Source organism: Phallusia mammillata, chromosome 7 (genome assembly GCF_965637545.1).
Source record: "Phallusia mammillata chromosome 7, kaPhaMamm4.hap1.1, whole genome shotgun sequence".
NCBI lineage: Eukaryota > Metazoa > Chordata > Ascidiacea > Phlebobranchia > Ascidiidae > Phallusia > Phallusia mammillata.
The window spans coordinates 9,279,948-9,304,642 of record NC_137258.1 but is presented as its reverse complement, the minus strand read 5'-3'; the positions used below and the strand labels follow the sequence as shown (position 1 = coordinate 9,304,642).

Sequence of the window (24,695 nt, the reverse complement as noted above, 5' to 3'; positions counted from 1 at the left end):
GCCTTCGAAAAAAGTGTCTTCAAATTCTTTAAAAAAATACTTAGCTACGTTATGTTATATCGAACTGATTTGGCATGCCATAGAAGGCCTAAAAGTATGTCCCATGCCTGTTTGATTTTGTCCCAAGTATCGGCTTATGGCCGCATCACATGCGCATCTTTGTTGCCGATTCAACGTGGCATTTTGTTCAAAACTCAATTGTCAGGCATGACGTACTGGCAAAACTAAATACAGAGGTCATTGGTTTTGTGCAACTAGATAGATAGCAGTTGGGTGAGCAATATATTTGAAATATTTTGACTAAACGGGAAGCAAACAAAACGATGTTATCCTTAAAGAAAATATGGGTTCTGTTGACCTTTCTTGATTTTTTATTTCAGCGAACTATGTTGTTGGGTAGTTTTGCGAGAAACTTTTCATGTTAAAGCGTTTCAAACATGATTAGAGGTTGTTGTAGGGGCTGGAAAATGTCTTCTCAATAATTTCTTTCTTGATTTAAGATGTTTATGTAACACAAACGATATGGCACGTTAGGGGAAACCCCTATTTGTTTTGACGAAATCGATGTGCAGTGGACACTGGACAGTCGACGGCATTTGTTTGTTGATTTAGTATGTTTTCAACATAATGCATTGGATTTTGTTATCAAGAGGCATTAAATGCTGGAAATGTAATCTCCAGTTGTCGTTATTTCGGCAATTTTCTGTATTTGACAAGCATAAAAATTACATTAGGAAGGAAATACCTTACTTCAGAAGTATTCACATTAATTCAAATTATGTGTGGAATCATTATAAAACACTAGGCATTGAGCCCAATGCCAAACCTGAAGAAATAAAGTCGGCCTACATTAAGCTATCAAAATTACATCATCCTGATAAAAGCTCAGGAACAGATCCTAAAGAATTTATAAAGGCAAGAATTTCATTTAAAAACTTTTGTTAATTTTAACTGTTTTAAAAAACCTGTATTTATGGAATCAATTTTGTTTTTATCAGATTGCTAAAGCGTATGAAGTATTGGGCTCCTCGAAGAGTAAAATTGAATATGACATGCAAGAATTTGCAAGGTCATCGAATGTCAATAGATTTGCTTCAGGAGAATACAAGCTGTATAATGAAGCAGGTGAGTGTTCATTACTAAGAAACTATGTTATTTACATCTTTAATGGAAAGTTTATGGAATGTTTTTATTTTGCTTGCTTTTTAATCAATAGATACATTTACCATTTTTTGACAGAGGTTCAAAAAGAGAAAGACAATGGTACAATGAACTACACAGCAAAAGGGCAACAAGAAAACTCCTTTTCAGGTGGCAAATATTCTTTGTTAAGTGTTGTCACATATTATTTCATGTTACTGTTTTGCAGAAAGAGATTCGAAAGATGACAGAAAATTATTTACTGTTTCTCCACGTCTGCGCCAACTTCTAAGTTATTTGTATAGTGCAATTGCTTTTACAGGGATTTTGTTGTATTTTTTGTCTAGACATTTTAAACTTTCTGACAAAAATTATAAATCAGAGACTTCAAGTCCAAAGAACAAGAGTTGAATATGGTTTGTCCATCATTGCTGGCAGCTTTAACCCAATATATGGTCCTCTGTCCTGCTACATGCCTAATTCCAGTTTCTAAATATAATGTTTTATGTGCTTTGATATGGGACAGAAAGTAACTTTACGTTATTTTATTAAGTTCCACTGTATTTCGGTAATGATGTTCAAGCTGTTTACTCATTTAACACTCTAAATATAGCCAGGGTTGCCATACCCTCCTTATTTTTAAGATTTATCCTTATTTTGAAAGGTAATGGCTTCGAAAAATCTGTTGTCCTTATTTCTAAGAAATGACCTTGTTTTTGACTTCATGCTTATTTTGTCAAAAAAAAGTAAACCTAGACCAGAGCTGTTGTTAGATGCACTAAGTATTTTTTGCGAACAAGTAGTGGCTGAAACTGATTGTTTCTGGTAAAAAAATATGACATGCAAAATGTCATGGTTCATATAAATGCACAGGGTTTGTTTCGTTTCGTATGAAAACGTAATTTTTCGGGTGTCCCTATTCTCGGATCTGTCTCAATGGCAACCCTGACTATAGCACTGTGGCCATAGTGGAACAATATTCGTAGAGACTTGTTTCCAATAAATTTTCACTTTCTTTTGAGCAATGAATGTGACCAATGACCAGTTCTACATGCTGGGATGACAATTAATGACTCCCTTTTTGTTTCTCAGTACATTCAAGATGAGTGCATGCAACCTACTTTAATCATTTCATCTCCTTAAATGTTTTAAAAATCAACAGAAAGATCAAACTAAACTACTCACAATCGTACAATATAATCGTAAACACACGAACTGTATAGTTTCCTTTATTTTTGCAGCAGTTAATCGTGACTAAAAAGACAAAATTCGTTGTCAATTCGTTTCCGTCGTCTGTTTCTAGAGTACTTTCGTTACCTGCAATATAGGATTTTAGTCAGTTAAAACAAGATTGTTATAATAGATTGCAATCTTTCTTTCTGATTCGTGCGGTCATTGCTTTGATAGTTATTTGAGTTAATATAGTGAAAGATTTTCCTTTGCCAAACATATCTAAATATCAGGTTGGATTACATAATTTCAGGGTTTATATTTACCTTAGTTTTCCTCTGCATCGTACCAGGTATGAGGTTTCTTGGCCTTGCTATCGTACCAGTAGTCAGCCGCATCGTACCAGGTATGGTCATTCTTGGGCTTGTTATCGTACCAGTAGTCAGCCGCATCGTACCAGGTATGGTCATTCTTGGGCTTGTTATCGTACCAGTAGTCAGCCGCATCGTACCAGGTATGGTCATTCTTGGGCTTGCTATCGTACCAATAGTCAGCCGCATCGTACCAGGTATGGTCATTCTTGGGCTTGCTATCGTACCAGTAGTCAGCCGAATCGTACCAGGTATGGTCATTCTTGGGCTTGTTATCGTACCAGTAGTCAGCCGCATCGTACCAGGTATGGTCATTCTTGGGCTTGCTATCGTACCAGTAGTCAGCCGAATCGTACCAGGTATGGTCATTCTTGGGCTTGCTATCGTACCAGTAGTCAGCCGAATCGTACCAGGTATGGTCATTCTTGGGCTTGTTATCGTACCAGTAGTCAGCCGCATCGTACCAGGTATGGTCATTCTTGGGCTTGCTATCGTACCAGTAGTCAGCCGCATCGTACCAGGTATGGTCATTCTTGGGCTTGTTATCGTACCAGTAGTCAGCCGAATCGTACCAGGTATGGTCATTCTTGGGCTTGCTATCGTACCAGTAGTCAGCCGAATCGTACCATGTATGAGGTTTCTTGGCCTTGCTATCGTACCAATAGTCAGATGAATCATACCAATAGTCAGCCGAATCGTACCAGGTATGGTCATTCTTGGGCTTGCTATCGTACCAGTAGTCAGCCGAATCGTACCAGGTATGGTCATTCTTGGGCTTGCTATCGTACCAGTAGTCAGCCGAATCGTACCATGTATGAGGTTTCTTGGCCTTGCTATCGTACCAGTAATCAGATGAATCATACCAGTAGTCAGATGAGTCGTACCAAGTATGGTCATTCATAGGCTTGTTATCGTACCAGTAGTCGGCCGAATCGTACCAGTAGTCAGCCGAATCATACCAAGTATGAGGCTTCTTGGACTTACCATGTTTGCTTTTCGGGAGACCTTGGGATACCTGGGATCCCAGGACCAACACGACGGCAAGATACGTCAAAACTTGCATGCTGATGCTTTTGGTGAAGGCATGACTGCGAGCTTCATTTATATAGCCAAATTATCTCACTTCTAGGTAACAGCCGAATAAATCTATCCCCGCAATAAACTTTCCGTTAAAACGTTCGAAAATTTATGTACATTATACAATTCGTTTAATTCCACGTGCGATTTAATGACAAACACAATTGCCGGGATGTGCTTTCTGGCGAAATACAGGATGCTGATTCAGAAATTGTTATTTTAAATCGTTCCCAGTAACTACGGAATAGTTCAATTTGCACAACTACACAACTAAATCGGAATTTCATGGGTAATATCCTGCGATTTTCATTGAACAAAGTATATTGTTTATCGTGCGTCCTAAACACTTTCAACATACAACGTTTTGCGCTGTAGTGTTTAAGTTAGATAATTGGCTATAAGCTGTAATTGGGCTCCAATATATTCGCAGATTGTTAATTAAACCGCGGTAATTAGTTATAGTTTCAGTTATAGTTTCTTATTTATCATCTTTTCAGATAATTTACGCCTGATTGCCCGCGTTGGTCTCGGTTCACCAATTTATGTAAATATAGTTGACAAAAATGTAACATGTATAAGTTCGTAAACAAACAAAAAACGAGTTTGTAGCGACAAAACGACGTTTTGGTAAATAATAAGCCGGAATTAGTTTGTGATAGACAAGTCGCTTGGTATTCTATTAAGCATTGTATTATTTTAAGCAATTTTTGCAGCATTTGTTAGGCCACACTGTTCATGAACAAGTGCACTTGTTGTTTTCAAAACATAGCCTGGAAATGAGTGTTGTCGCCAAGCAGTGTGCTATCAACTAACCTACGATAATTTACACACACCGTTTAATTCCAAATGGATTTCAATTTGATGTTAACACTTTGTTATCCACATTCACACAGAATCAGTTTGTAATATTCTTTATACAACTGTCTCCAATTTTTGTCATAGCAGCTATGAAATGTAATGCATGTTTGACCCTTAACTGAAATCAAATAATAACAATAGTAATAAGTTCGGAACATGTATTTACAACACAAATGCAAACCTATTGTTTTTGTTCTATCACATGGCATACATTGAGATTGAACAAAATACAAAGAATGATAGTGACCCATTTATGAGTAAGGTACAAAATGGTTACATCGTTTAAATACCAAAAATGCTAGACAAGTTCTATTTGATATTTCTGGGGAACTCAGCCTTTTGCATGATTCATGGTAGTTTTAATTTTTTTTTACAATCGTGAGATGCCTAAAAATTGTTAGTGGTAAAGTCAAAACATAAACCACATATTAATTGTAAAACAACATTTATCTAAGAAGACATAATAAAAGCATTGTATTTTATACTTGGTACAAAAACCATTGCTCTGACACATTATCACTTATAGACAGTTATACAAAATGATTTACAAGTATTTGGTTGTAATTGTAAATATACTTACCAAGCTTTTGCAAATCAGTGCTCATTAATGTACATGATTGATAGGTTGTATGCATCAACTTAGCTGATACTGTTTACATAAAAGTTAATTTATCTTTTACAAATACTGTACTTTAGGTACATAAGGTCATGGCAAAAAACGTTGATGAAGAAGCCCAAGATGTTCAGCGAAAAGTTTTTAAAATTATTGTGATTGGGGATTCTGATGTAGGAAAAACATGTTTGACATACAGGTACATTTTAGTGCCAAGTATTCAGGAATATGATAAAAACAAATGTTGTTGCAAAAACCATTAAAAAAATTAAATTTTGTTTGTAACAATTTTGTCACTGATTATACATGTATTATTTGGGAGGTAACATAACCATTAACAATTTGTTTATATTAACCAAAAACATAAACACAGTATCTTCAGTTTAAAGGCTATTGGTAACATAAACAAACAGTAACTTTAACATAAGGACTACTGGTAGTTAAAAAAACTAATAAAAGTTTAAAACAGGCAACATATTTTTTACAGTAGGATTGGTAACGATGTAAAGAAAAATAAACTATGTTGTAAGCAACTTAAGCCACTCTTTGTCAGAGTTGCAAAACTATTAAAATTATTAACACAATGATGTTCTTAGCCTCATATCCAAGCAGTGCCAGATTAACAGTCCACTGGCCTGTAGGCACATTTTATAACCTGAATATCAGAGTTGCCAACTAAAAAATTAGAATTATCAGTGTTGCCAAATCATTGTCACAAAGATCGTTGTAGCAACTGGCCTGGATTTTTGACTGACTTCTAGGCATGTGCCTACTTTGCCTACTGGTTAATCCAGCACTATATCCAAGCGTTCAACCCATTTTATCGCATAGATGTGTTGCCGTTACCTGCAATGCTACATGCAAACCATTTATATTTGTTTTTGTATTCAGATTTTGTGCAGGAAAATTCCCTGACAAAACAGAGGCTACTATAGGAGTTGACTTTCGTGAACGAACTGTTGATATTGATGGAGAACTAATTAAGGCAAAGCAAACTTAGTGCTGTGTTTTTTAGCAAAAATTTGGTTCCCATATATACACTATTTATCCAGTGTTTATGTTGTATTTATAATAAGTCTCACGTAAATGAGACTCATTTTAAATATAGGACCCGTTCTCTAACCGAAACCGTGTTATAAAAAAGGTTATTTAACATTCATTGTTAGCGACACACAGGTAAAATGGATTTGTTTTACTGTGGCTACCTTGCTAGCCGTTTATAAGTATTTGATAGTTTGTGGAATGTAACCCCACCTGCTTCCTTAAAGCATGGATAAAATTTGAACAATTTGTATTTGTAGAAGATAAGCAACTTATGTCTTAAATATGCAACTGTAGTTTAAATTTGATTGTTGTGTTTGACCTCCCTGCACTAAACTTTCCATGGTTATATCATGAAATGCAACTTTGATTTGTAGGTATCTCTGAGTTTCTGTTCACAGAAATATTAACAAATATTAGACCCTGTATAAAAAGATATTATACTCCTTTCAAAATAGGCAATGTATATATAGTGTATGTTCAAAGGATGTGAATGCTTATTCACCCTTCCGGGTTTGTTTGTTTGTCTGTATTTCCACATAGATTAGATAATTACTTTTCCTGCTTAATTGTTATGTCAGCAAACATGAACTCAAATGTGACATGCATTCAAACCAGTTTGCCAATAACTCTTGCCTTCATCAATTTACGTAATTTCACATGTTTTGCTGCCTTTCTTATCAAAGCAGAGCGCTTCTAATAATTAAAGGAACCAGTATTCCTTATCTGTAGGTTTCTTTCTGCAGTGTGATTTATTTTGTCTCTGTAACAGTGTTGCAAAGTGTTTGAATTTTTTGTTGCAGTTGCAACTGTGGGACACAGCTGGACAAGAGCGGTTTAGAAAGTCAATGGTGCCTCATTATTACAGAAATGTCCATGCTGTTGTATTTACCTATGATGTTACGAAGGTACATGTTGTATTTAAACCAGCGGTTCCCAAACTTTTCTAAGAATTTTGACTGGTGGACCCTTGTGGCAATTATTTTGATATTTTGCAGCCATATAAAAATCTAAGAATACTATAGGAAAAATACAAAACCCATGTTTCTTATAGTACACTAATGCAGTCACGATTCTTTTAACGTAACAACTTTCTAACTAATGCAAACGATTCGCCGATAGCTGGTAGTGCAGCATAATATATGCTTTATGATGTCACAAGAAACATCCTAAAACACCCTATGATACCAAATAATCAAGCATATTTTTTTCTAGTATAGCATAATAATACAGCTATAATGTTGAAAACATTCGCTAACTAAAGACTAACATAAAACAAGGTTTATTATTGAATTACAATTGTGATTGCAATCATTGCTGTACATTGTGGGCCCTCTTAAATTGCTTTAAAGTTTTTAAGACTAATTCTCATTGCGGACTCTCGAAAACTGCTGTACGGACCCCAGTTTGGTAACCGCTGATTTAAACCATAAAAAGGGTAAAAAATCTGTTCATTTCATTAATTAACTTTTTTTGTTAGCTCGCATCTTTTCAAGGCTTGCCAATGTGGTTAGAGGAATGCGACCAACATTCATTAAATGCCTCTGTGCCACGCATTTTGGTGGGAAACAAATGTGATCTCACCAATCAAGTACAGGTGGATGCAATTTTTCGTAGTTAAATTAGACCTGCTACAAGTATGATTTATCAACAATCTGAACAAAAATTTCATCACATAATTAATTGAAAAATAAGAAAAAAAAGAAAAATACAACAGGCTTATGTGATTGTTGTGCAGGTTGAAACAAACATTGCCCAAAGGTTTGCTGATGCTCATTCAATGCCCCTGTTTGAAACTTCTGCCAAGGAAGACAAGGAATGTGATAACGTTGAAGCAATATTTCTTACATTGGCACATAAGCTGAAGTGCCAAAAACCTATGATGACTCAGGACTATCCAAAAATGAACAGGGCAACTGTTCTGTCAGTTGACAAGGAAGTTTTGCGAACTCAGTCTGAAGGAACATGTGGTTGTTAATGTTGCACAAAAATCAAGCATACATACAAGATATATCTATTTATTTTTTTCATACACATTGTGCATTATTTTCATGGATGGATGTAGTGTTAGTTTTTCTCTACAATAAGGGGTTAGTTCCTATGAGGCAACCATGTTGGTAGTTTGTAAGAGACAACCTAGATTCGTTTTTAGGGATTTTGACTTACAAAATTGTATAAGCAAATTATAAACAACAGTCCACCTAAAGTGTACCGACTGTGCTTTTTATTTACTCAATGATATGCTTGATATTTTTCTTCAATTAGTGTATTTCTTGTTGTCTTGTCCTGGTGCTGTGTGTTTTGTATGCGAACTTGACATTTAAAGTAACGCATACTTGGGATACAAGTTATTGAACTGACAGAGGCAATTGTCTCATTTGTGCCTTTAAATTACACGTTTTTTCATTTCAATTCTTTAAACAAAGGTACTTCTCTTATACCCATATTGGGCCAAGTGTCTGCAACATGACTTTTCAATGTGGATTTAAAACCTTTGTGTTTTATTTGTGTGGTTAATTGTTGGATACTTGCAACAATTTTGTGTGTTTGTAATTGTGTCAATCGCTCATACTTATGTGACCGCATGCACAAAAACCAACTGCCTGAATTGAAGTAAATGTTGAGAATGAAGGCCATGGCATACAACTGAGAAATTCAGTGATTCATGTTGCAAGGATGGAAAATATTTGATGTGAAAAGGGCTAGGTAAATTTATGTGACATGTTTAGCAAGTTGTGTCATGATTTTTCGTTTCGTACATGCACTACTCTTATGGTATTCCCGCCGAGACTGAATAAAATTAGTTTGTTTACGCACCAACCGATGTGAATATTTTAGACTACGTTACCTTGGTTTTTCGAAATTGTTTACTGTGGCAACATTCTTGAAGTTGAACCCGTATTTAGTGAATAAGATGGAGGTCGAGTTGGGTAAGAACAATATTTTATTTTTACAGTACTTTGTAATAAAAAATACATCGATTTACTAAAGGATAGGAAAGTAATAAATTCGCTTGAAACTAATATTTAGTTTAGGACAAAGAGACTGGTGGTTGTTTGATATCTTGTGTACATTTATGACTATTTGACAAATTGACATTAACGTATAATTGAGACATAACATAAAAACAAAATTTACACTTACAAACCTAAAGTGTATAATTTGTTTAGTAAACCAAGGAAAGCAGCTAATTCACGCTGCAGAAACTGGAGATGTAGATCAAGTCAAAGAGTTAATCAGCAAACTAAAGGTTTGGTATTTAGTTGCCACTTGTCAAAACAAATCAGAAAAATGTCTATTAAAACTGATCATATCATAGAAGCCATAACTTTGGCAATGATCATATGTCCCTCAAACAAAAATTAGAAAATATGTGAATACTTAAACATAAATCTAAAGATTGTGAAGCATATAGTTTTCAGTATCTTCATTCCTTTGCTTGTTTGTTTCAAGAAATCTTTTATCAGTTGTTTGAATTCTCCACATTTTCATTTTATTGGGTCAGGGCGGCGCATCCCATGCCAATGCAGGCACAAGTGTTACATTTGGTGCCTTTGCTTGCTCCATCTTAGGTCCTTGTTTCATGAATGGCTGCAAGTGTCTTTATGTCTTTTTGTGCATAAATTGCAGGTGTAAAGAAATATGATTTTCATAATATCCCACTAAAAATTGTTTTAATCAATACAGAGCCATATTTTAATGTACACATTGCCATGGTCACTTAAATTGGTAATGTTTGCAGTTTGTGCATGCTTGCATGTTGCCCATATCTTGTTTATGATAACACTGTTTATGGAAGTAATTGCTTGCACAGCAATTTAAACGGGTCTTTATATTCTTTTTCACTTTACCTATTTAGACAAAGTTTTTTATCAGATGTTAAAGTTAAAAATATTTTTTTGTTCAATTAGGTCAACCCTAATTGCAGTAACAGAGACACTGGTGGTGAATTGAGGTCAGCTTTACACAGAGCTGCTGCTTATGGACAAGTGGACACCATAGTGGCACTTATTGAGGTTCATGCTTTTTGTGCCTATGTTAGATAATACCTAAAAAGTTCCAAGAACTAATAACATATGTGTTCATAGGGTGGGGCAGATGTGAACAACAAAAGTTCTGCACACAGAATCGCATTGCATGAAGCGTGCATTGGGGGACATCCACAAGCGGTTGATGTTCTAAGTAAGTTAATTTACATTTATGATTGTGAAAAAGAAATAGTGTAAAATTTTGTGAAACTTTCTCAATTAGTTTTGCAAGTGGTGACTCTGTAATATTGACAGATGCTAAATAAACAAACATGTTTTTAGCTGCTTTTGTTGATAATGCTGATGAACAGGATGCAAATGGACAGACACCCTGTCACCTTTCAGCTTTAAATGGAGAAACTGAGTGCGTCAAGATTCTCATTGGTAGAGGTAGAAATTATTAAAAGTCATGCAAGACCACAGCCATTAAAATAAAAAATACGGTGTTTATTCCAACTACCACCTTATTTTTTGCAATTAGGTTGTGATCCACTGCTGGGAGACAAGGAGGGTAGAACAGTATCTCATGTGTGCTGTTTAAGAGATAAAGCAGACATACTAAAAGTTCTGTTCAAAGCTGGGGTCGACATTGAAAGGGTTGATGACCGTGGCAGGCAACCAATGCACATTGCAGCTGCCAGTGGAAGTATGTCTTTAAAGATGTTGTTTTTTCTGTTGTGAGTTTCATTCCTTTTTTATTGTAGGCATCAACTGCTTGCGCACTTTGGTTAATTTAGATGGGGACGTAAATGCCAAAGACAGTCTTGGGCGTAACCCACATCACTATGCAGCTGCCAATAATCATTTGAAATGCCTACAGTTTTTAGGAAAACAGGGTTAGTACTGTATTAACCTTAAGTATGAAGTTAGTAATGCTAATTACTTCATGTTCGTTTCTGTCAGGTGCAAAACTACAGTCATTAGACTGGAATGGAAGATCTGCAGTTCATTTTGCCAGCAAGGATGGAGCTGTGAATGTGCTACATTGGTTGCTTGAAACTGGTGCCTATGTTGATGTAGCTGATGGTACATATCACCTTATGTGTAATTCTGGCTTATAAGTTTTTAAATTTTGTTCACATGTATTTATAGATAGTGGTGATACTCCACTACATTTAGCAGCTCGAAATGCTCAAGGTAAATGTGCCAACTGCCTACTTCAGCATAATGCTGACCCCCAACTTCAAAATATTCAAGGCAATGATGCAATGCAATGTGCTCGTAATTCTGGTCATCCGGGATTAATGCAAGGTAACTGTCAAAATTAATTAACAGAACTTGTATTCTATGACATATGACCATCTTCTTTCTCTGAAGTCATGTTGTCTTATTTATTATGTTTCAGATGTGATGGCAAACAAGGTTTGTTGTCCACTGTGTAGCAAACAGTACCAGGTAGTGAGTTGGGAAACAAGAAATCAACCAAACAAAGTAAAGCGATATTTAAATTACGCCCAAGGTGGATATTCACTTCCTCAAACAAATCTGAAGTAAGTCTACACACTAAAATCTACAATAGCAAATTTTACACACTATCTCTGTAGAAACCAGCAAAACAGGATAATTTATGTAACTCACAAAAAGAATATTTTTTGATAAAATTTTTACCTGTCAGCTTAATAATGCTTGAATACACGTTGGGTGCAAGTTTGTCAAATTTTTTTCAATGTGTCTTATGTCATAACTAGCCCTTTTTTCATGGAAACACAAGTGAACACTAAGGGATACGACATATTTTGCAATGAACTATAAGTAAATACTCTCGGAACATATTTCAAATTTGATCACATAAACAAATTCTTGGAATCACAAAAAATATATGTATGTTTTATTCACCACTTTGTTTGATTTTTCAAGTATTACGCGTTCTCCAACATTTCTGGAAAAGAACCGACAAAAGCGTGATGAGATTTTATTACGGAAGGCAAAAAGAGAACAAAAAGCCCAACCACCTGCTCGCAATCTTGCCACAAAATTTTATGGGTCATACCCAGTTGAACTTCAACGAAGGGACCCTGAGGGGATTTGACTTGTCAACAGATAGGTGTGGGATAAATGTAAAACCGCCACTGTGTAATCTAAAAAACAAGTCAACTTTTATATTATATGTACTGCATGGACAGGACCCATGTATTCTCTTGTTGAAAATTGTACGTTATGCACTGCATGTGTATGTGAGATGCACTGTGATGTTAAGTTTTTTTTAATACAAAATGTTAATTTATATGCCTTAGAAACTGACTCCTCAAGCATACATGTCTGACTAAACTACAGATACTGCCAGAAGCCATAAATGTTTAACACAAAAAATGCACTGCTTGGAACAGCTTAATATTTTCTATGACAAGACATAAACAAAATCAACATTTAAAAGCAGTGATACAAGTCAAAGTGGAAGAAATATTATTTCACCTATACATTTCACAAAAAATGCTGTTTTTCTAATCAGAAAAATTGATCAACAGAATTTTCATTAAGCCTCCATATTAGAGCTAATAAAGACCATGAAAAACATGCTTGGTTTAGCAGACTTGTGTGAATGAACATCAATATAAATCCAGTGAAGTAATTGGTACAAAAATTTACACGTGTATAAAATGCGCTATAAGTAGGTGGACTAAAATAAACAATATCAAGGATTCTCTTTATCCCTGGGTGGGGTCCACTTTAAAGAAGTGGGATCAATGGCCCGACGTGCATATTCCGGTGGTCGTTGCTTTCGTTTGTTTACCCACTCATCAAGCATGTCTTGCTTCTTCAAAATTATGTGTTTTCCTTTCCAGTACTTAAGCATTTGCAATGCTTGCAGCGTACTGACAATATCAGATGGATTAACAGCAGTCTCTTGACTTATGTCTCTGATGGATAGTTCAGCAGCTGTTTCTCTTTCTGACAAATATCCTAATATAACATCAGTCCAGTAACTTCTATAAGACAAAAGACCAAGATCTGATAATGGCCTCTCAGGAGAGCCTATTTTTCCCTCACGCCGTGAAAGCAAGTAGCTAAAATCAATCAGCATTTTTCCATATCTGTGAAAACAAAAAGTGGTAAAATCTAAATATCATTTAGTATGTTTGCATATATCCAAGCTACTAACCCTTTTCGCATGTACTGTGGCATGGTTAGAATACATGACACATTGTAGTTCAAAAAGGAGTTCTTTTCTTTGGAGAAATATCCAACCATATGACAACCAGACAGATCAGCTTCAGTCATCACATAAAATAGGAATGGTTCAACATCATAGTACAGAGTCTTGTGGTCAAGAAAAAGCTTGGCAAGCAGACAGACATTCTGGCAGTAAATCTTATTTTTCTTTCCATCAACCTGATACAATAAATTAAGTGTCAACTTTTATGTTTAAGCATTTTTTTTAAACCTCATTTAACAGTTTGACCACATTTTCTACAATAGATGGGGAAAACAACTGGGAAAACCTGTTAATTTCCTCATCCAGTTTATTTAGCTTGGGTCCATGCGGACTTATTAATCCCAGCACTACAATGGTCACTCTTAATCATGCCGTGACTACTATTATTGGACTCTGGACCTTTAAACACTTGTATATCACAATAGGATCTTTTCCTACCTCAAATACTGACACAGTTCCTTTTCGATAAATTTCATCACCAGGTGGATGCCTCCACACACATTTCGCCATGTGGCGACGCAAAATTGTAGAGCTTTTCATGTATTTTAGACAAAACTCACAGATATACAGTTTGGGCATTCTAACATATTCTTCTGGGTATGGTGATGAATACCTGGTTATCAAAAACGACGACGGTAAAAAACAAAATATAAGCTCATATGGTGTGACATAACATTTACCAAGTGTCCATTTCATATCGGCCAATTTCTATTACTTTAAGTCGTCTTTCCTGGTTTCCTGCTCCACTAGTAGATACACCTATCTTGTGTAATCTTTCCAACTCATTCTCTAAGCCCTCAGATGCAAGAGCCTGGAAATTAAGCATCAGTGTTCAGGCACACAAGAATTTTTTTTACAGCACTCTTTAACTATGCAACTTTTTTATGTTTTTACATAGGTTTTACAAAATGCAAAATAATTGGGATTGATTGCCTACAGCCAAATAGGTGAGACCCAATGAGTCATTACTGAGACTCCGCATGGGAGAGAAAGGGTACAGTGTTTATTTCAACTATATCAGCAAATTCGGCCATAATAGGTTTATTTCAACTACATATGTTTAGGATTTCAAGACTACTGTGCATTTGAATGTGTTGTACTTCTGATGTACAGCATGTACAATAATAATGGTAATAAACCCCTGCAAAATATGGTTACCAATACAATGCTTAATTTTGATTTGTTCTCACTTAAGAGTTGTTACAAACGTATCCTATACATATTTAAGTGTTTACATTTAGTGTAAGTTACTTACCTGTGCTCTTCGAAACAAATTTAGGTCATATTGGGAGGCGATACCATTAAGTAAGGGCTCTCGAGTTGAGCCATACTTGTTCTTGTGTTCACCATTTATTCTCTTCACCTCTGGTGCCAAACTTGTGTGTGAACTTCTGTCAGTTTGTATCTTTTTTCTGTACCTAAATGTATGGTTTAAACATGGGCATAAAGTTTTGCAAAAAATGCATTTTGTACCGTTCCGGTATTCAAATTTTATTCTTATGTGTTTATTGCCATTCATTTGGTCAAAACTTCCATTAAATGCAAACATATTTTACCAGGTCTGTTTACTATTAGATGGTGCTATTTCGCTTACTTTTTGATTTTAGAAAGTCAATGCTAGCACTTCCAACCTGCATAAATTGTCCTCATATAAGTTATTACAAGTATTGTTGCAACAACAAGTTGTTGTGTTTCAGGCAATATTTGTTCAATCAATAACACAAAGGCATATATTTTACCTGAAAACACATTTAAAAATGGTAGAACAAAAATACAATGCTGATATAATACACAAGTAACGACTGGGGTCCCTGGTACCCCTGCATGGTTTGCCAGTGGTTTTAAACCGTGTTTTGGGGGTAATACTTTGAGCAAAAAACAGATAGTGTGGATTTGCCTGAGCAGCACAGCAGATGGTTTACAGCAGGGGTCTACAACACGCGGCCCGCAAGGCAATTTTTTCATTGCCCGCGGTGTCACTAGCAAACGAAAAAATTATTATTTTGTCAAAGATGACCAACTTTTTTGTTTTACTAACCCGTCGAGTGTTCAACAAAGGAAAATTAATGAAACTTTGACACAAACTAGTAGCCTATCACTAAGTTACAAAAAATCAACCTTAGTGATTCATTATAATGAAATAAGGCAAATATTGTCTAATCATCAAAGCGTAAACTTTAGAATCCGTTCAGTTTGTTTACTGTAGGTTTGGCGTATGGATGAGAAACGCTTGCGTATGTGAAGGTTGAAGGCCAACCAACATTTTATTGTCACTTGAGTAGGCTGGATAGATTGTTTCATATGCCCAGGACAGCAGTTTAACGTTATGTAATTTTCCCGAATTGGACTCGCAGGCCAAGATAGATTCAATATTACAGCTAATAAAAGCAAGATTCATTTCACCGAAACAATATTTGCTTAGTTGCACATATCAATGATCTAAAAGCTGTTTGTGACATCACAGACAAAACTAAGATATTAAATTATGCGCAAACCATTGCTTTCATTGTTACTTGTGATGAAATAAAAAAACCTTGATCAACACGCTAGCAAGATTGTAAAAGACACAACCTTTTGGAAGTCAGCGAAAATAGCGGTGACAACTACTAACTAAATGACCAACGACTTTATTTTGGAAAGAGCTGGCCAAGAGTGTTAATAAAGTGGTACACCGTGCAGTATCAAGGTATTTAAAGGCATTTTGGTATCTAAGGGCGCATGTGGCCCGCGGCTTCAAAGCAGTTCAAAAATTGGCCCTGGACAAAGTTTGAGTTGGAGACCCCTGGTTTACAGTTAGCAACTGCAGACCTGTGCATTCAGTCACTCTGCTTACCTTAACTGAGTTGGAGTAGGTCCAGCATCAGCTTGTTTTCTAGTATTGTGATGTACATTGGACTTATCGCTGTCATTGCTAATGGCAGCCCGTTCTTGCTTCAGTCTGGTATATGCTTCATGATTCTCCTTACACCTTTCTGGTGTCAAATTGTGAAAGATTGGACATGTTGATGGTGTGAAATGTCTTTCAAATCGACCCAGAAGATGTCCACGGCTATCACATCCATTTATTGGACAGTGTTTCATGTCAACTTGATAGGAATGCACATAACGCCTCTTACGCAAGCGACTTCCTCCACTTTCATCCAATGCTAGTAACATTTCATGTTCTGTTATGCCAAGTGGATTTAAGCGCTTTGGGGTCACAGGGCTCCCTGGTTCAGATATTTTCTTTGGTTGACTTTCATTACTGCTACCGATGGGTTCAGTGGTTGAATGTGTGTTGCTCTTTTTTGCATTAGTATCACTGTTTCCACGGGTAACACGTCTAACTCTAGCAGTGTCAACATCTGAGTCTTCTGTGGTATTGTCTCCATCTACAGCGTTACGGAGGTTTCTTGAAGTCGATTTTCTTAAAATTTGAGAAGGACTTAACGTTTTTCTCACTCTGGAAACTGGTTTTGCCCCTGCTGTTTTGCTTTCACTTATTGAAAGGCGCTTTCTTTTCTTAGGTCCAATCCCATTTGATTCGTTATTAGATTCTGATTCTCTTTGTGAGGCAATAGATGAATGCCGCGTTCGGCCTGCAATACCAGTTTCAGTGTCCGATGAGCTGTTTTGAGAAAAGTCCGAATCTTTTTTTGGATAATTAACATGCTTTCGCCGCTTAGGCATGTTTGCAATGAAAAGCAACTACAGAAGCAAAACAAGCTGCCAATTGATAAAAAAAAAACCTTGGTCTTTTGACTATGTACTGCAGTGCTACATTTGCACCAAATACGGCAGCCCCTGTACAATAAATAATTTATAAAACATAGTTTTTAATTTAGTCAGCAGCAAATTGCAAATTACAATTACTTCCTTAACAAGACACTTTTACCTAAACCACAGAAAGCAGATTCAAGCGATTTAATCACGTGACCAAGTCATAGAAATGTAAAATTCGGGTTCATAGGCCATTAAAAACAGTCGCAGCTTAGCTTATAATAACAGTCATAGATTTGCTTCACCTTTAAATAAACCTTGAATTTAAAAAATATTGTTCTTATTTTATACACTGGTAGGTTGCAAGCGTCAATTGCAAGATGAGTTGGCCGTCAACACCTAAATCCTTTTGTTAGCATTTCTTCGAAAGGACATTGGGAATTGAAGGCAAAGTTATACCATTATACAAATTATTTCTTATTCTTAACATCACCAATTTACGGGCCTAGGCGATATAGTTTTTAACTTTATCTGCTGTGATATATATTCTGTTTCTGTTATAATTTAATTGTCAACAAACGGCGCCCCTGAGTCGAAGCAATGCAAAAAACTCCGTTTCTGATCGACTTGCCTGAGTTCGCAATCGATGGCAAAAGCAATTTCACACCAGGACTTCCAAAACGGATGGGGATTTGCAATCAGGGACATCCTTGGCTGAAAAGCAAGGAAACAAACATTGAGTTCGAATGGTTTTTAGATTAAAGTTTGTCGGGTAACGACCATAAGTGCTTCTGCACAACATATGTTTTTGTGAAGGTTTCAGCTGATAACCAAATCTAAAAAATCAGTGTATAGAATCCTGGGTCAAACAGAATCGTCCGGTAGAAACCTTTTTTACCAACCATAGCCTATGTTCTCCATAAGATTTTGATTTGAACAAGGAAATTTCCGAAATTTAAAGGCTTTTTTGTGCAAAATTGGGTAGAGGCCTAATGTTGATTATATTTCGAACTAGGTCTTTTTTACATTGGAAGTTTGGATAATGCTAATCTTAAGAACAGTAATCATCCAGAAACCAGTTGTTGTGGTAGTGGCCCTATTGCAAACTATGCTTTATTTTTCTAACAAGTTTTTTTTCATTTTAGAAACAAAATGTTGGATCTTATATAGGGTAAATGGATACTATAAACGACAATACCCAAACGACGATATACGCTTTTCCGTGTATTCTAGGTCACTTAACTAAATACATTAGGCTTTTTATTGGTCAGTTAACAAATACCTTTACGCACTCCGCCTTGCATTGAACACGGACCACCGGGAAGTGATTAAAATTTAAGACGCGGAGTTCAATGTCAAATATTGGCTTAGTCATTTTGTTTTTGAGTGCGCGGCGCCGATATAGCAACGATTACAAGAACGCGGCAGCCGAAAATAGGTGCCGACCTGTGGGACATGGCCTCTGTTTCGTCTGCGTCCCGAACTCGCGTTGCCTCGTAAAGCAGGTGTAAGATTCGAAATCGTGACCATTGATAATTGGCATGGCGTGGATGACATCGACTCGCGCCTGGTACGGGCTGGTGCTGGAATGCGTAGGCTCGACGGGCGTAGCTCCACAAGGAGGAGTGTCGTAAGATAATTTGATGTTTGCCGTTTCCACCTTGTTTCGGAATTAAGTGCCTAATGCAAAAAATTCCCCAGATCTTACTCTTAAAGTTCATGTTTTTCAGTTTCGTGGTTGTTGTTCTTGCAGTTAACCTGTGTGTGTGGGATGAAAATGCGATTTAGCAATATTTTAGGCATCTGGATTTGTCAATCATGAAGATTTTGCAAAGTCAGTAAAAATGTTTTGTAACTGCTCAATTGCCCTGAATTTAACAAAAGATAATTCCACTTGTCAGACAAAACAAGGTGCCTTGATCTTTTACATGCCTAAAAATTAGCGACTGGTGTTCATTTATTACAATTTTGCGCGCGCATATTGCTCTGCAACGACCTCTAACCAGGATTTTGCAGCCTCCTGATTGATAAACTTCAGACAACATACATCGAGTGGCTCAGGGTGGTAAATTAACATAAACTACAAACATTGAGATCTAACGATATGTCACGTTTAGTGCCTCTGCGTCAGCGTCTGCGCCCCGCCTTCTAGGAGGATGACGACAGCAGATCTATCGTTCGTGAGTTCACCTATGAAAACTGGAGCCTGTCATTCGGAACAGGAGCATCTTTCGGCAGGCGGCAATTATGGGCTTATAATCGATTTGGTCGGCTGGACTTAAATTCTTGCGACACTGTGCCATGCACGCGTATCTCTCGACCGCGGACCCAAAGCCATGATTGCTACGTTGCTTCAATTACGGAAAACACTCCATCCGCTACGCCAGAGGTCGCAGTGTTCTCCGGTCAATGCAGCGCGAAAGCTCCAGTGTTGACATCCATTCTTAACCTTAAATCGTAACTAAAGTCTTTTTATTCCATATTGTGCCCTTCGTGATTCCGCTTTCAGAAACTTGACTACATGTAAAATCAAATGGGAGCATTTGCTTCTTAATCATTCCTACACTTAATACGATATTTGTTTTTCCATGACCTATATTGCAGCGCCCTAAGCAACTAAATAGAAATTACTACCTTGGCTTGTTTTTTATCTAAGCATCGTACTTGCCAAATGTGTGATACCACTGATTTCACGGAATATACACTCAAAATTAAACCAGATCACTTTATTAGCTCTTTAGTCGAAAGTAAAACTTTATTAGTCGAAAGCAGACTTTCAAAAAACATCTATTTGCTGATTTTTAACTAATTGGGTTTCTCTTTTAATGAGCTTTGTGCTTTGTGTTTTTCAGCCACTGTTAATTTTTAGAGACGACCTTTTATAATACGACGCACACAATCAACGTCATGTCTACGACAAAATATTTTATAGTCCCGATTACATCTGTTGATCATTTTATTTATCGGCGTTTATTACAAACAAGCTTCAGGGGGCAAATTTCGACACTTTTGTACGGGAAAACAGGATAAAAAACTTTTGTACATTTCGCTGGTTTAGAAATTGACATTTTAAGAAGGTGACATTTAATCCGGAGAGGGTCAAAACATGAAAAAAAAACTGACACAATGGCGGTATGTGCGATGACCACGTCCTCGTCGAGGGTGTGGCACTGCAGAGGTGTCAACAAGGCACTTGGTCCGTGCCAGGTACGGCCTCACTCTACGCCGGAGACCAAACTGGGATTACACACCACAAATATCAATTTTCTTTCAGCTGTTCCAGAGCGTGGTCGGCCGCGCTCAAGCACATAATTGCACGGTGCTGCTAATTAAGCTTCAAATAAAATCATACGTTTTTTCATTTAAAGCGTCTTAGGTAATTCACCCTGCAGCCTCGCATTTCGGCAGACGCTCCGTCATCCAAAATACACATTATGCATCACGTGCGTTTTCTTTAAGGGTGTTTGAAGTTTAGATATTAAGTTAGTGTTTATCCAGATAGTCGTAAATTTTACCCAGAATCCGGCATTTATACGTAAGGCGTTTATATGTTTTGCCACTTTTTACGGAAAAGGGTATTTGTTTTGTTATTATAAAACATTTTAAAAGTGAATAACTTTTTGACTAAATGTCACAAACCCTATAATTTTGAATTGCAGTAAATAAAGAACACATGACGCATCCCAGCACGTATATCCGATGTATCAACGATCCCAGAAAACACTGCTAAAACGCGAACATACAGGATGCAACAAACCTAATACATTTTCGTCACTCTTAGTTTTTGACGACACGACTTTTGACAACACGGTATCGAGGATATGTCCATAATTTATTTTTGGATTTGGCAATAACATGGTCATAAGCGGCGTGACAAGAGATATCGAAGAAACGCCCTGTAAAGAAGATGACATGCCCTTGTCTCCCGGGAGGGAATTAGATCAATAACCCACATGCTCGACAACGAATTACTTTAAACCAAACTGACCTGTGACGGTTCCGCAGGCAGTTTTCAGGCTTCTGCTGAACCGGGCTGAGTCGGTGACCCATTGCAGTAACGTGACTGAGTATTTGTGGATGGTTGGTCGAAAATAATAGGAACGCCCAGTCGGAGAAAAGTTCCCGACATCAAAACGTGACAACGTCGTGCGTGTCCGCTGTTAAGTCTGCGCAAGCTGCGGCAGATCTTCTTTCAGCAGCTTTGCATCCGCACCGCAGTCATAAACATGACTAGCGACTGCGCTGATAATCGAGCGATTCTGTTTAGCAACACGCCCACTGAATGCGTGGGATGAGGTGACCTCCGCCGCGGCCTACACACTGCAAGGTCACCCAACGGGTCGGAAGAAGCGAAAAGCTGTTGGAGCTCTTCAGGATTCGCGCACGACCAGCTTAGTGTCCGAAGCAGTGACAAATCCGCTTCAAACGATTAACTCCCATTGTCGCGATTTAAGCTATAGACTGTGTACTCAAAGAATAAGAAGCACGACAACTATAAAATGCAGCACCACAGCAGACGAAGTTCGCAGGTAAATTATATCGTTAATAGGTGCCTTATTGTGTTACAAGCAGGGAGTCGAACCGGAACTGAACCCGAACCCGCGAACCGGTTTGAGCGGTTAATTTCATTAAACCCGAACCGAACCCGAACCGCTAATTACGATTTTCTGAAAACCCGAACCGGAGTTGAACCGCATATTTTGTTGGGCGTTGCACCCGAACCGGAACCGAACCCGTAAAAAATGCAGTTTGTTTTATATTTTGTGATTTTGTTCAAAACAGCGCACTGAAGAATACGCGATATAACACTTATAGGGCGTGTCAAAAATAACAGTGTACCAGCAAAATTCTTTTGGAGTTTGTTAAGGTCAGGTAGATGATGGGTAGAATTAAATTAAAATGAATAAAAATTTAAACCGGTTTAAAAACCGCAAACCGGTTCGCACCGGATATTTGCCCAAACCGGAACAAAACCCGAACCCGAAAATATATATTTTTAAAAACCCGAACCGAACCCGAACCCCTAAAAACAAAACCAAGTGAACCCGAACCGAACCTGAACCCATATGACAAGCGGTTCGACTCCCTGGTTGCAAGTCTAATATTTTAACGACGTCGCTTTTAGAAGTTGAGTCTGGGTTCCATAAACACACGTGTCAACACTTTGCAGACACCTTTACGTCGTAAGCATCGTGACAACCCTAATAAGTTCGTTTAAGTTCAGTTGTATTCACAGCACGAGAAACCTACATGAACGGCTGTCATGCTTGTGATCGTGAACAACCAAAGGGCCAGTTTGTCACGTGACAGTTACGAATGTCGGGTGGTTGGGGGACAAGTCAATTGTTTCGAATTAGAGGTTTTGTGGCAGGGGTACCTCCCTTGTTTGTCAGTATAATGACGGGTGAAATACTATTGTGTATGTATGCTGCACTGCCCCCTAATTACCATCCGACTATTTATCAATTAGGGCGGTCCGCGCTATGGCCCGCCTGTGTAATTGGCATCATTTGCCAGCAATCATTTGTTAATACATGCTCGGCGAAGATGTAAAACAATGGAGGTTCACAGAAGTACGTGTTTTAAATATTTGGTATTAAAAGACAATCTTGAAAACCGCAAGCAGAATTTCATCTAAATATGGATTTTTAATTGTTTGGTGTTACATCAACGTTAAAGCTGTTTAAAATGAACAAAACTCATTTGGTCATGTGAACGCTTTAACCCAACAACAAGAATCACCTGCAGACAGTGCTTGTCAACAACATAGGCTACCAAAAGTTCGTAATCCCAGTAGCCCAGCACTAACGAATTGGATACAAATAAAATTCTCGTTTGGTGATTCATTGGCGGGACAGGTCGCTAGAATCCTGCATGTTTGTGTGTTTTTGCCTTCCGTGGACAACCTAGGGATATTCTCCCAACCGCCACAGAGCCGCCGTGAGAGGCAGAATACTGTGCCGTGTGAATGCACATAGGAAATAGACGCAAGCCCAATACAATCTGGTGAGAATTTTTTCGCCAATACTGAAAGCCAGATTAAGGGAGAACAGTCCAATGTAAATTTTGGTTCAGGTGACTTACTGGCTATTCTGTTTTTGTGTTCTACAACGGTCTTGCAAAAACTGTACCCAGTCTAAAATAGGACATTTACCACAAAACTTTAGAGGGGGCAAACTAGGATAAACTAAACCTGCTATAAATTGTTTTTTTAGTTATATTGAACGCAGGAAGAACAAGGAACGAAAAATCTTAAAAAGGCCTTTGAATATTTTAAGCGGAATTGGCCTCAGCACCATAACACTTGCCGGGTTATTTGCGGTCGGGTTTCGCACGTCAGAGACTGGGCGTTTTGCCAGACCCTCTTGTCTCAGGCACACAATTCGTGCTCTTGTGTATCAGCTGGCGAAAGAAATCGAACTCGCGTCACCTTGTTCGATCTGTTTGTTGCGTCCGAGCGCCGCGACCCAGTGCTGTGTGACGTTTTTCCGGATTTTCCCGTTTGCCCAAATCAACCTGGGCTTCCTGGCCGTTTCTCCTTTTCGAAGAAATACGAGGCGACCCGCTCACGCCTATAAACTACAACAGTAAGGCGACACCGAAACCACCATACAAATATTTTGGGAAACCTGTTTTATTGAGGAGCATCGATATTTTTGTCGCTTGTGGCATGTGGTATGAAAGAAAACTTGCTCTAAATAGATTCTGGAGTTTTTAAATCGGCTACGGGACACCGAACGCCGTAAATACACGTCTATGTTTATCCGGCAATAGAAAGGGGATGGCGACATGCGCTTTGACCGGAAAACCTTTCAAAGTAAAATATATAGACCCGCGTACGCATATTGGGCTATGTTATGTTTGTTTTCACTTTGCTGTAAAACCATGTTTGGTATACCTAAAATGTACCTGGAATTTCAAGAGCAAATAAAAATTGAAGGTTATGGTAATTTAAGTTGCACTTCATAAAACGTGACTAATACTGGCATTTTCACTGATTTATTTAAAAGACAGTATTTGTTTGGTGTTTTACTGCAGTTGGATTATATTTAACTTCTGCCTTACTGTACACGCCATTTTTATTCCTGCAATTTTCACTTCGAAAATTCAGCTTTCCGCTAAAACGGGCCAACACAATGGGAAGTGGCTTCGTTTAGTGACTTGTTGTTAGTAGCCTGAATAGGGCGTCCTTCCTAAGCGCGCACTTGGGGGATTTGCGGGAACAAAGGCGACGCGAATGTCGGAATGGGCGTGCACCGACACGGCTCATTGCCATGTGACGTCAGCTTGCTTTTGCCGCGTCGTGGCAGTCTTGTGACCTGTTTCCGTATTTACATTCCCCCGAACCTAATCGCGGGTTGATTAAGTCGACACGGTGCTAGACTTGCTGCGTCGGCCTTAAGGTGGGCAAGCTGGTCGAGGCATTTTTCATCGACCGCTGGCTAACACTTCCCAGAGCGGATGTACGCATCCCCGACTTTGGGATCAATGTGTACGCCCACTCAGCAGTGAACCGCCCAAAACCCTCAGCGGCGCACATAGCC

The 24,695-nt window shown here is 37.8% G+C and overlaps 5 protein-coding genes across 6 annotated transcripts; 3 read left to right on the top strand and 2 right to left on the bottom strand.

The window, feature by feature from the left end:
* Positions 1 to 509: 509 nt before the first annotated feature.
* Positions 510 to 2,161, top strand: LOC145238250 (uncharacterized). Of its 2 annotated transcripts, none has more exons than XM_080101362.1 (4): positions 510 to 915; positions 999 to 1,125; positions 1,240 to 1,314; positions 1,370 to 2,161. In XM_080101362.1, exons 1-4 carry the CDS (start codon positions 628 to 630, stop codon positions 1,549 to 1,551), a joined length of 672 nt encoding a protein of 223 aa, XP_079957488.1. In that variant the 5' UTR covers positions 510 to 627; the 3' UTR covers positions 1,552 to 2,161. The 2 variants fall into 2 exon arrangements, with proteins under 2 accessions (XP_079957488.1, XP_079957489.1); XM_080101363.1 differs by having other exon boundaries at positions 513 to 915; positions 1,240 to 1,311.
* A 192-nt stretch (positions 2,162 to 2,353) lies between these two features.
* Positions 2,354 to 4,005, bottom strand: LOC145238245 (uncharacterized). Its single transcript, XM_080101356.1, has 2 exons — positions 2,637 to 4,005; positions 2,354 to 2,457 (listed from the first exon to the last, which is right to left on the bottom strand). The coding sequence occupies exon 1, from the start codon at positions 3,742 to 3,744 to the stop codon at positions 2,638 to 2,640; it is 1,107 nt and encodes a 368-aa protein (XP_079957482.1). The 5' UTR covers positions 3,745 to 4,005; the 3' UTR covers positions 2,354 to 2,457; position 2,637.
* A 798-nt stretch (positions 4,006 to 4,803) lies between these two features.
* On the top strand, positions 4,804 to 9,090 carry LOC145238248 (putative Ras-related protein Rab-33). The gene is made up of 6 exons (XM_080101361.1): positions 4,804 to 4,878; positions 5,313 to 5,428; positions 6,121 to 6,214; positions 7,074 to 7,178; positions 7,751 to 7,867; positions 8,009 to 9,090. Exons 1-6 carry the CDS (start codon positions 4,819 to 4,821, stop codon positions 8,246 to 8,248), a joined length of 732 nt encoding a protein of 243 aa, XP_079957487.1. The 5' UTR covers positions 4,804 to 4,818; the 3' UTR covers positions 8,249 to 9,090.
* On the top strand, positions 8,911 to 12,522 carry LOC145238242 (uncharacterized). Its single transcript, XM_080101352.1, has 12 exons — positions 8,911 to 8,976; positions 9,109 to 9,200; positions 9,441 to 9,520; positions 10,182 to 10,286; positions 10,359 to 10,452; positions 10,581 to 10,688; positions 10,780 to 10,944; positions 11,003 to 11,134; positions 11,202 to 11,324; positions 11,391 to 11,549; positions 11,644 to 11,788; positions 12,156 to 12,522. Exons 1-12 carry the CDS (start codon positions 8,936 to 8,938, stop codon positions 12,325 to 12,327), a joined length of 1,416 nt encoding a protein of 471 aa, XP_079957478.1. The 5' UTR covers positions 8,911 to 8,935; the 3' UTR covers positions 12,328 to 12,522.
* An 86-nt stretch (positions 12,523 to 12,608) lies between these two features.
* On the bottom strand, positions 12,609 to 17,256 carry LOC145238241 (histone acetyltransferase KAT7-like). The gene is made up of 6 exons (XM_080101351.1): positions 16,286 to 17,256; positions 14,708 to 14,870; positions 14,133 to 14,263; positions 13,891 to 14,065; positions 13,399 to 13,628; positions 12,609 to 13,330 (listed from the first exon to the last, which is right to left on the bottom strand). The coding sequence occupies exons 1-6, from the start codon at positions 17,119 to 17,121 to the stop codon at positions 12,931 to 12,933; spliced, it is 1,935 nt and encodes a 644-aa protein (XP_079957477.1). The 5' UTR covers positions 17,122 to 17,256; the 3' UTR covers positions 12,609 to 12,930.
* Positions 17,257 to 24,695: the final 7,439 nt, after the last annotated feature.

Excerpts from the sequence above, each read along its gene's own strand:
- LOC145238250 (XM_080101362.1), top strand. The coding sequence starts at position 628 with ATGCATTGGATTTTGTTATCAAGAGGCATTAAATGCTGGAAATGTAAT. Across the intron at positions 1,126-1,239 it reads CAAGCTGTATAATGAAGCAG|AGGTTCAAAAAGAGAAAGAC; the intron begins GTGAGTGTTCAT and ends ATTTTTTGACAG. Across the intron at positions 1,315-1,369 it reads AGAAAACTCCTTTTCAGGTG|AAAGAGATTCGAAAGATGAC; the intron begins GCAAATATTCTT and ends ACTGTTTTGCAG.
- LOC145238245 (XM_080101356.1), bottom strand. The coding sequence starts at position 3,744 with ATGCAAGTTTTGACGTATCTTGCCGTCGTGTTGGTCCTGGGATCCCAG.
- LOC145238248 (XM_080101361.1), top strand. The coding sequence starts at position 4,819 with ATGGCATACATTGAGATTGAACAAAATACAAAGAATGATAGTGACCCA. Across the intron at positions 5,429-6,120 it reads AAAACATGTTTGACATACAG|ATTTTGTGCAGGAAAATTCC; the intron begins GTACATTTTAGT and ends TTTTGTATTCAG. Across the intron at positions 6,215-7,073 it reads TTGATGGAGAACTAATTAAG|TTGCAACTGTGGGACACAGC; the intron begins GCAAAGCAAACT and ends TTTTTGTTGCAG.
- LOC145238242 (XM_080101352.1), top strand. The coding sequence starts at position 8,936 with ATGTTGCAAGGATGGAAAATATTTGATGTGAAAAGGGCTAG. Across the intron at positions 10,453-10,580 it reads ACAAGCGGTTGATGTTCTAA|CTGCTTTTGTTGATAATGCT; the intron begins GTAAGTTAATTT and ends ACATGTTTTTAG. Across the intron at positions 10,945-11,002 it reads CATTGCAGCTGCCAGTGGAA|GCATCAACTGCTTGCGCACT; the intron begins GTATGTCTTTAA and ends TTTTTATTGTAG.
- LOC145238241 (XM_080101351.1), bottom strand. The coding sequence starts at position 17,121 with ATGCCTAAGCGGCGAAAGCATGTTAATTATCCAAAAAAAGATTCGGAC. Across the intron at positions 14,264-14,707 it reads ATTTGTTTCGAAGAGCACAG|GCTCTTGCATCTGAGGGCTT; the intron begins GTAAGTAACTTA and ends CTTAATTTCCAG. Across the intron at positions 13,629-13,890 it reads GAACTGTGTCAGTATTTGAG|GTTGATGGAAAGAAAAATAA; the intron begins GTAGGAAAAGAT and ends TTATTGTATCAG.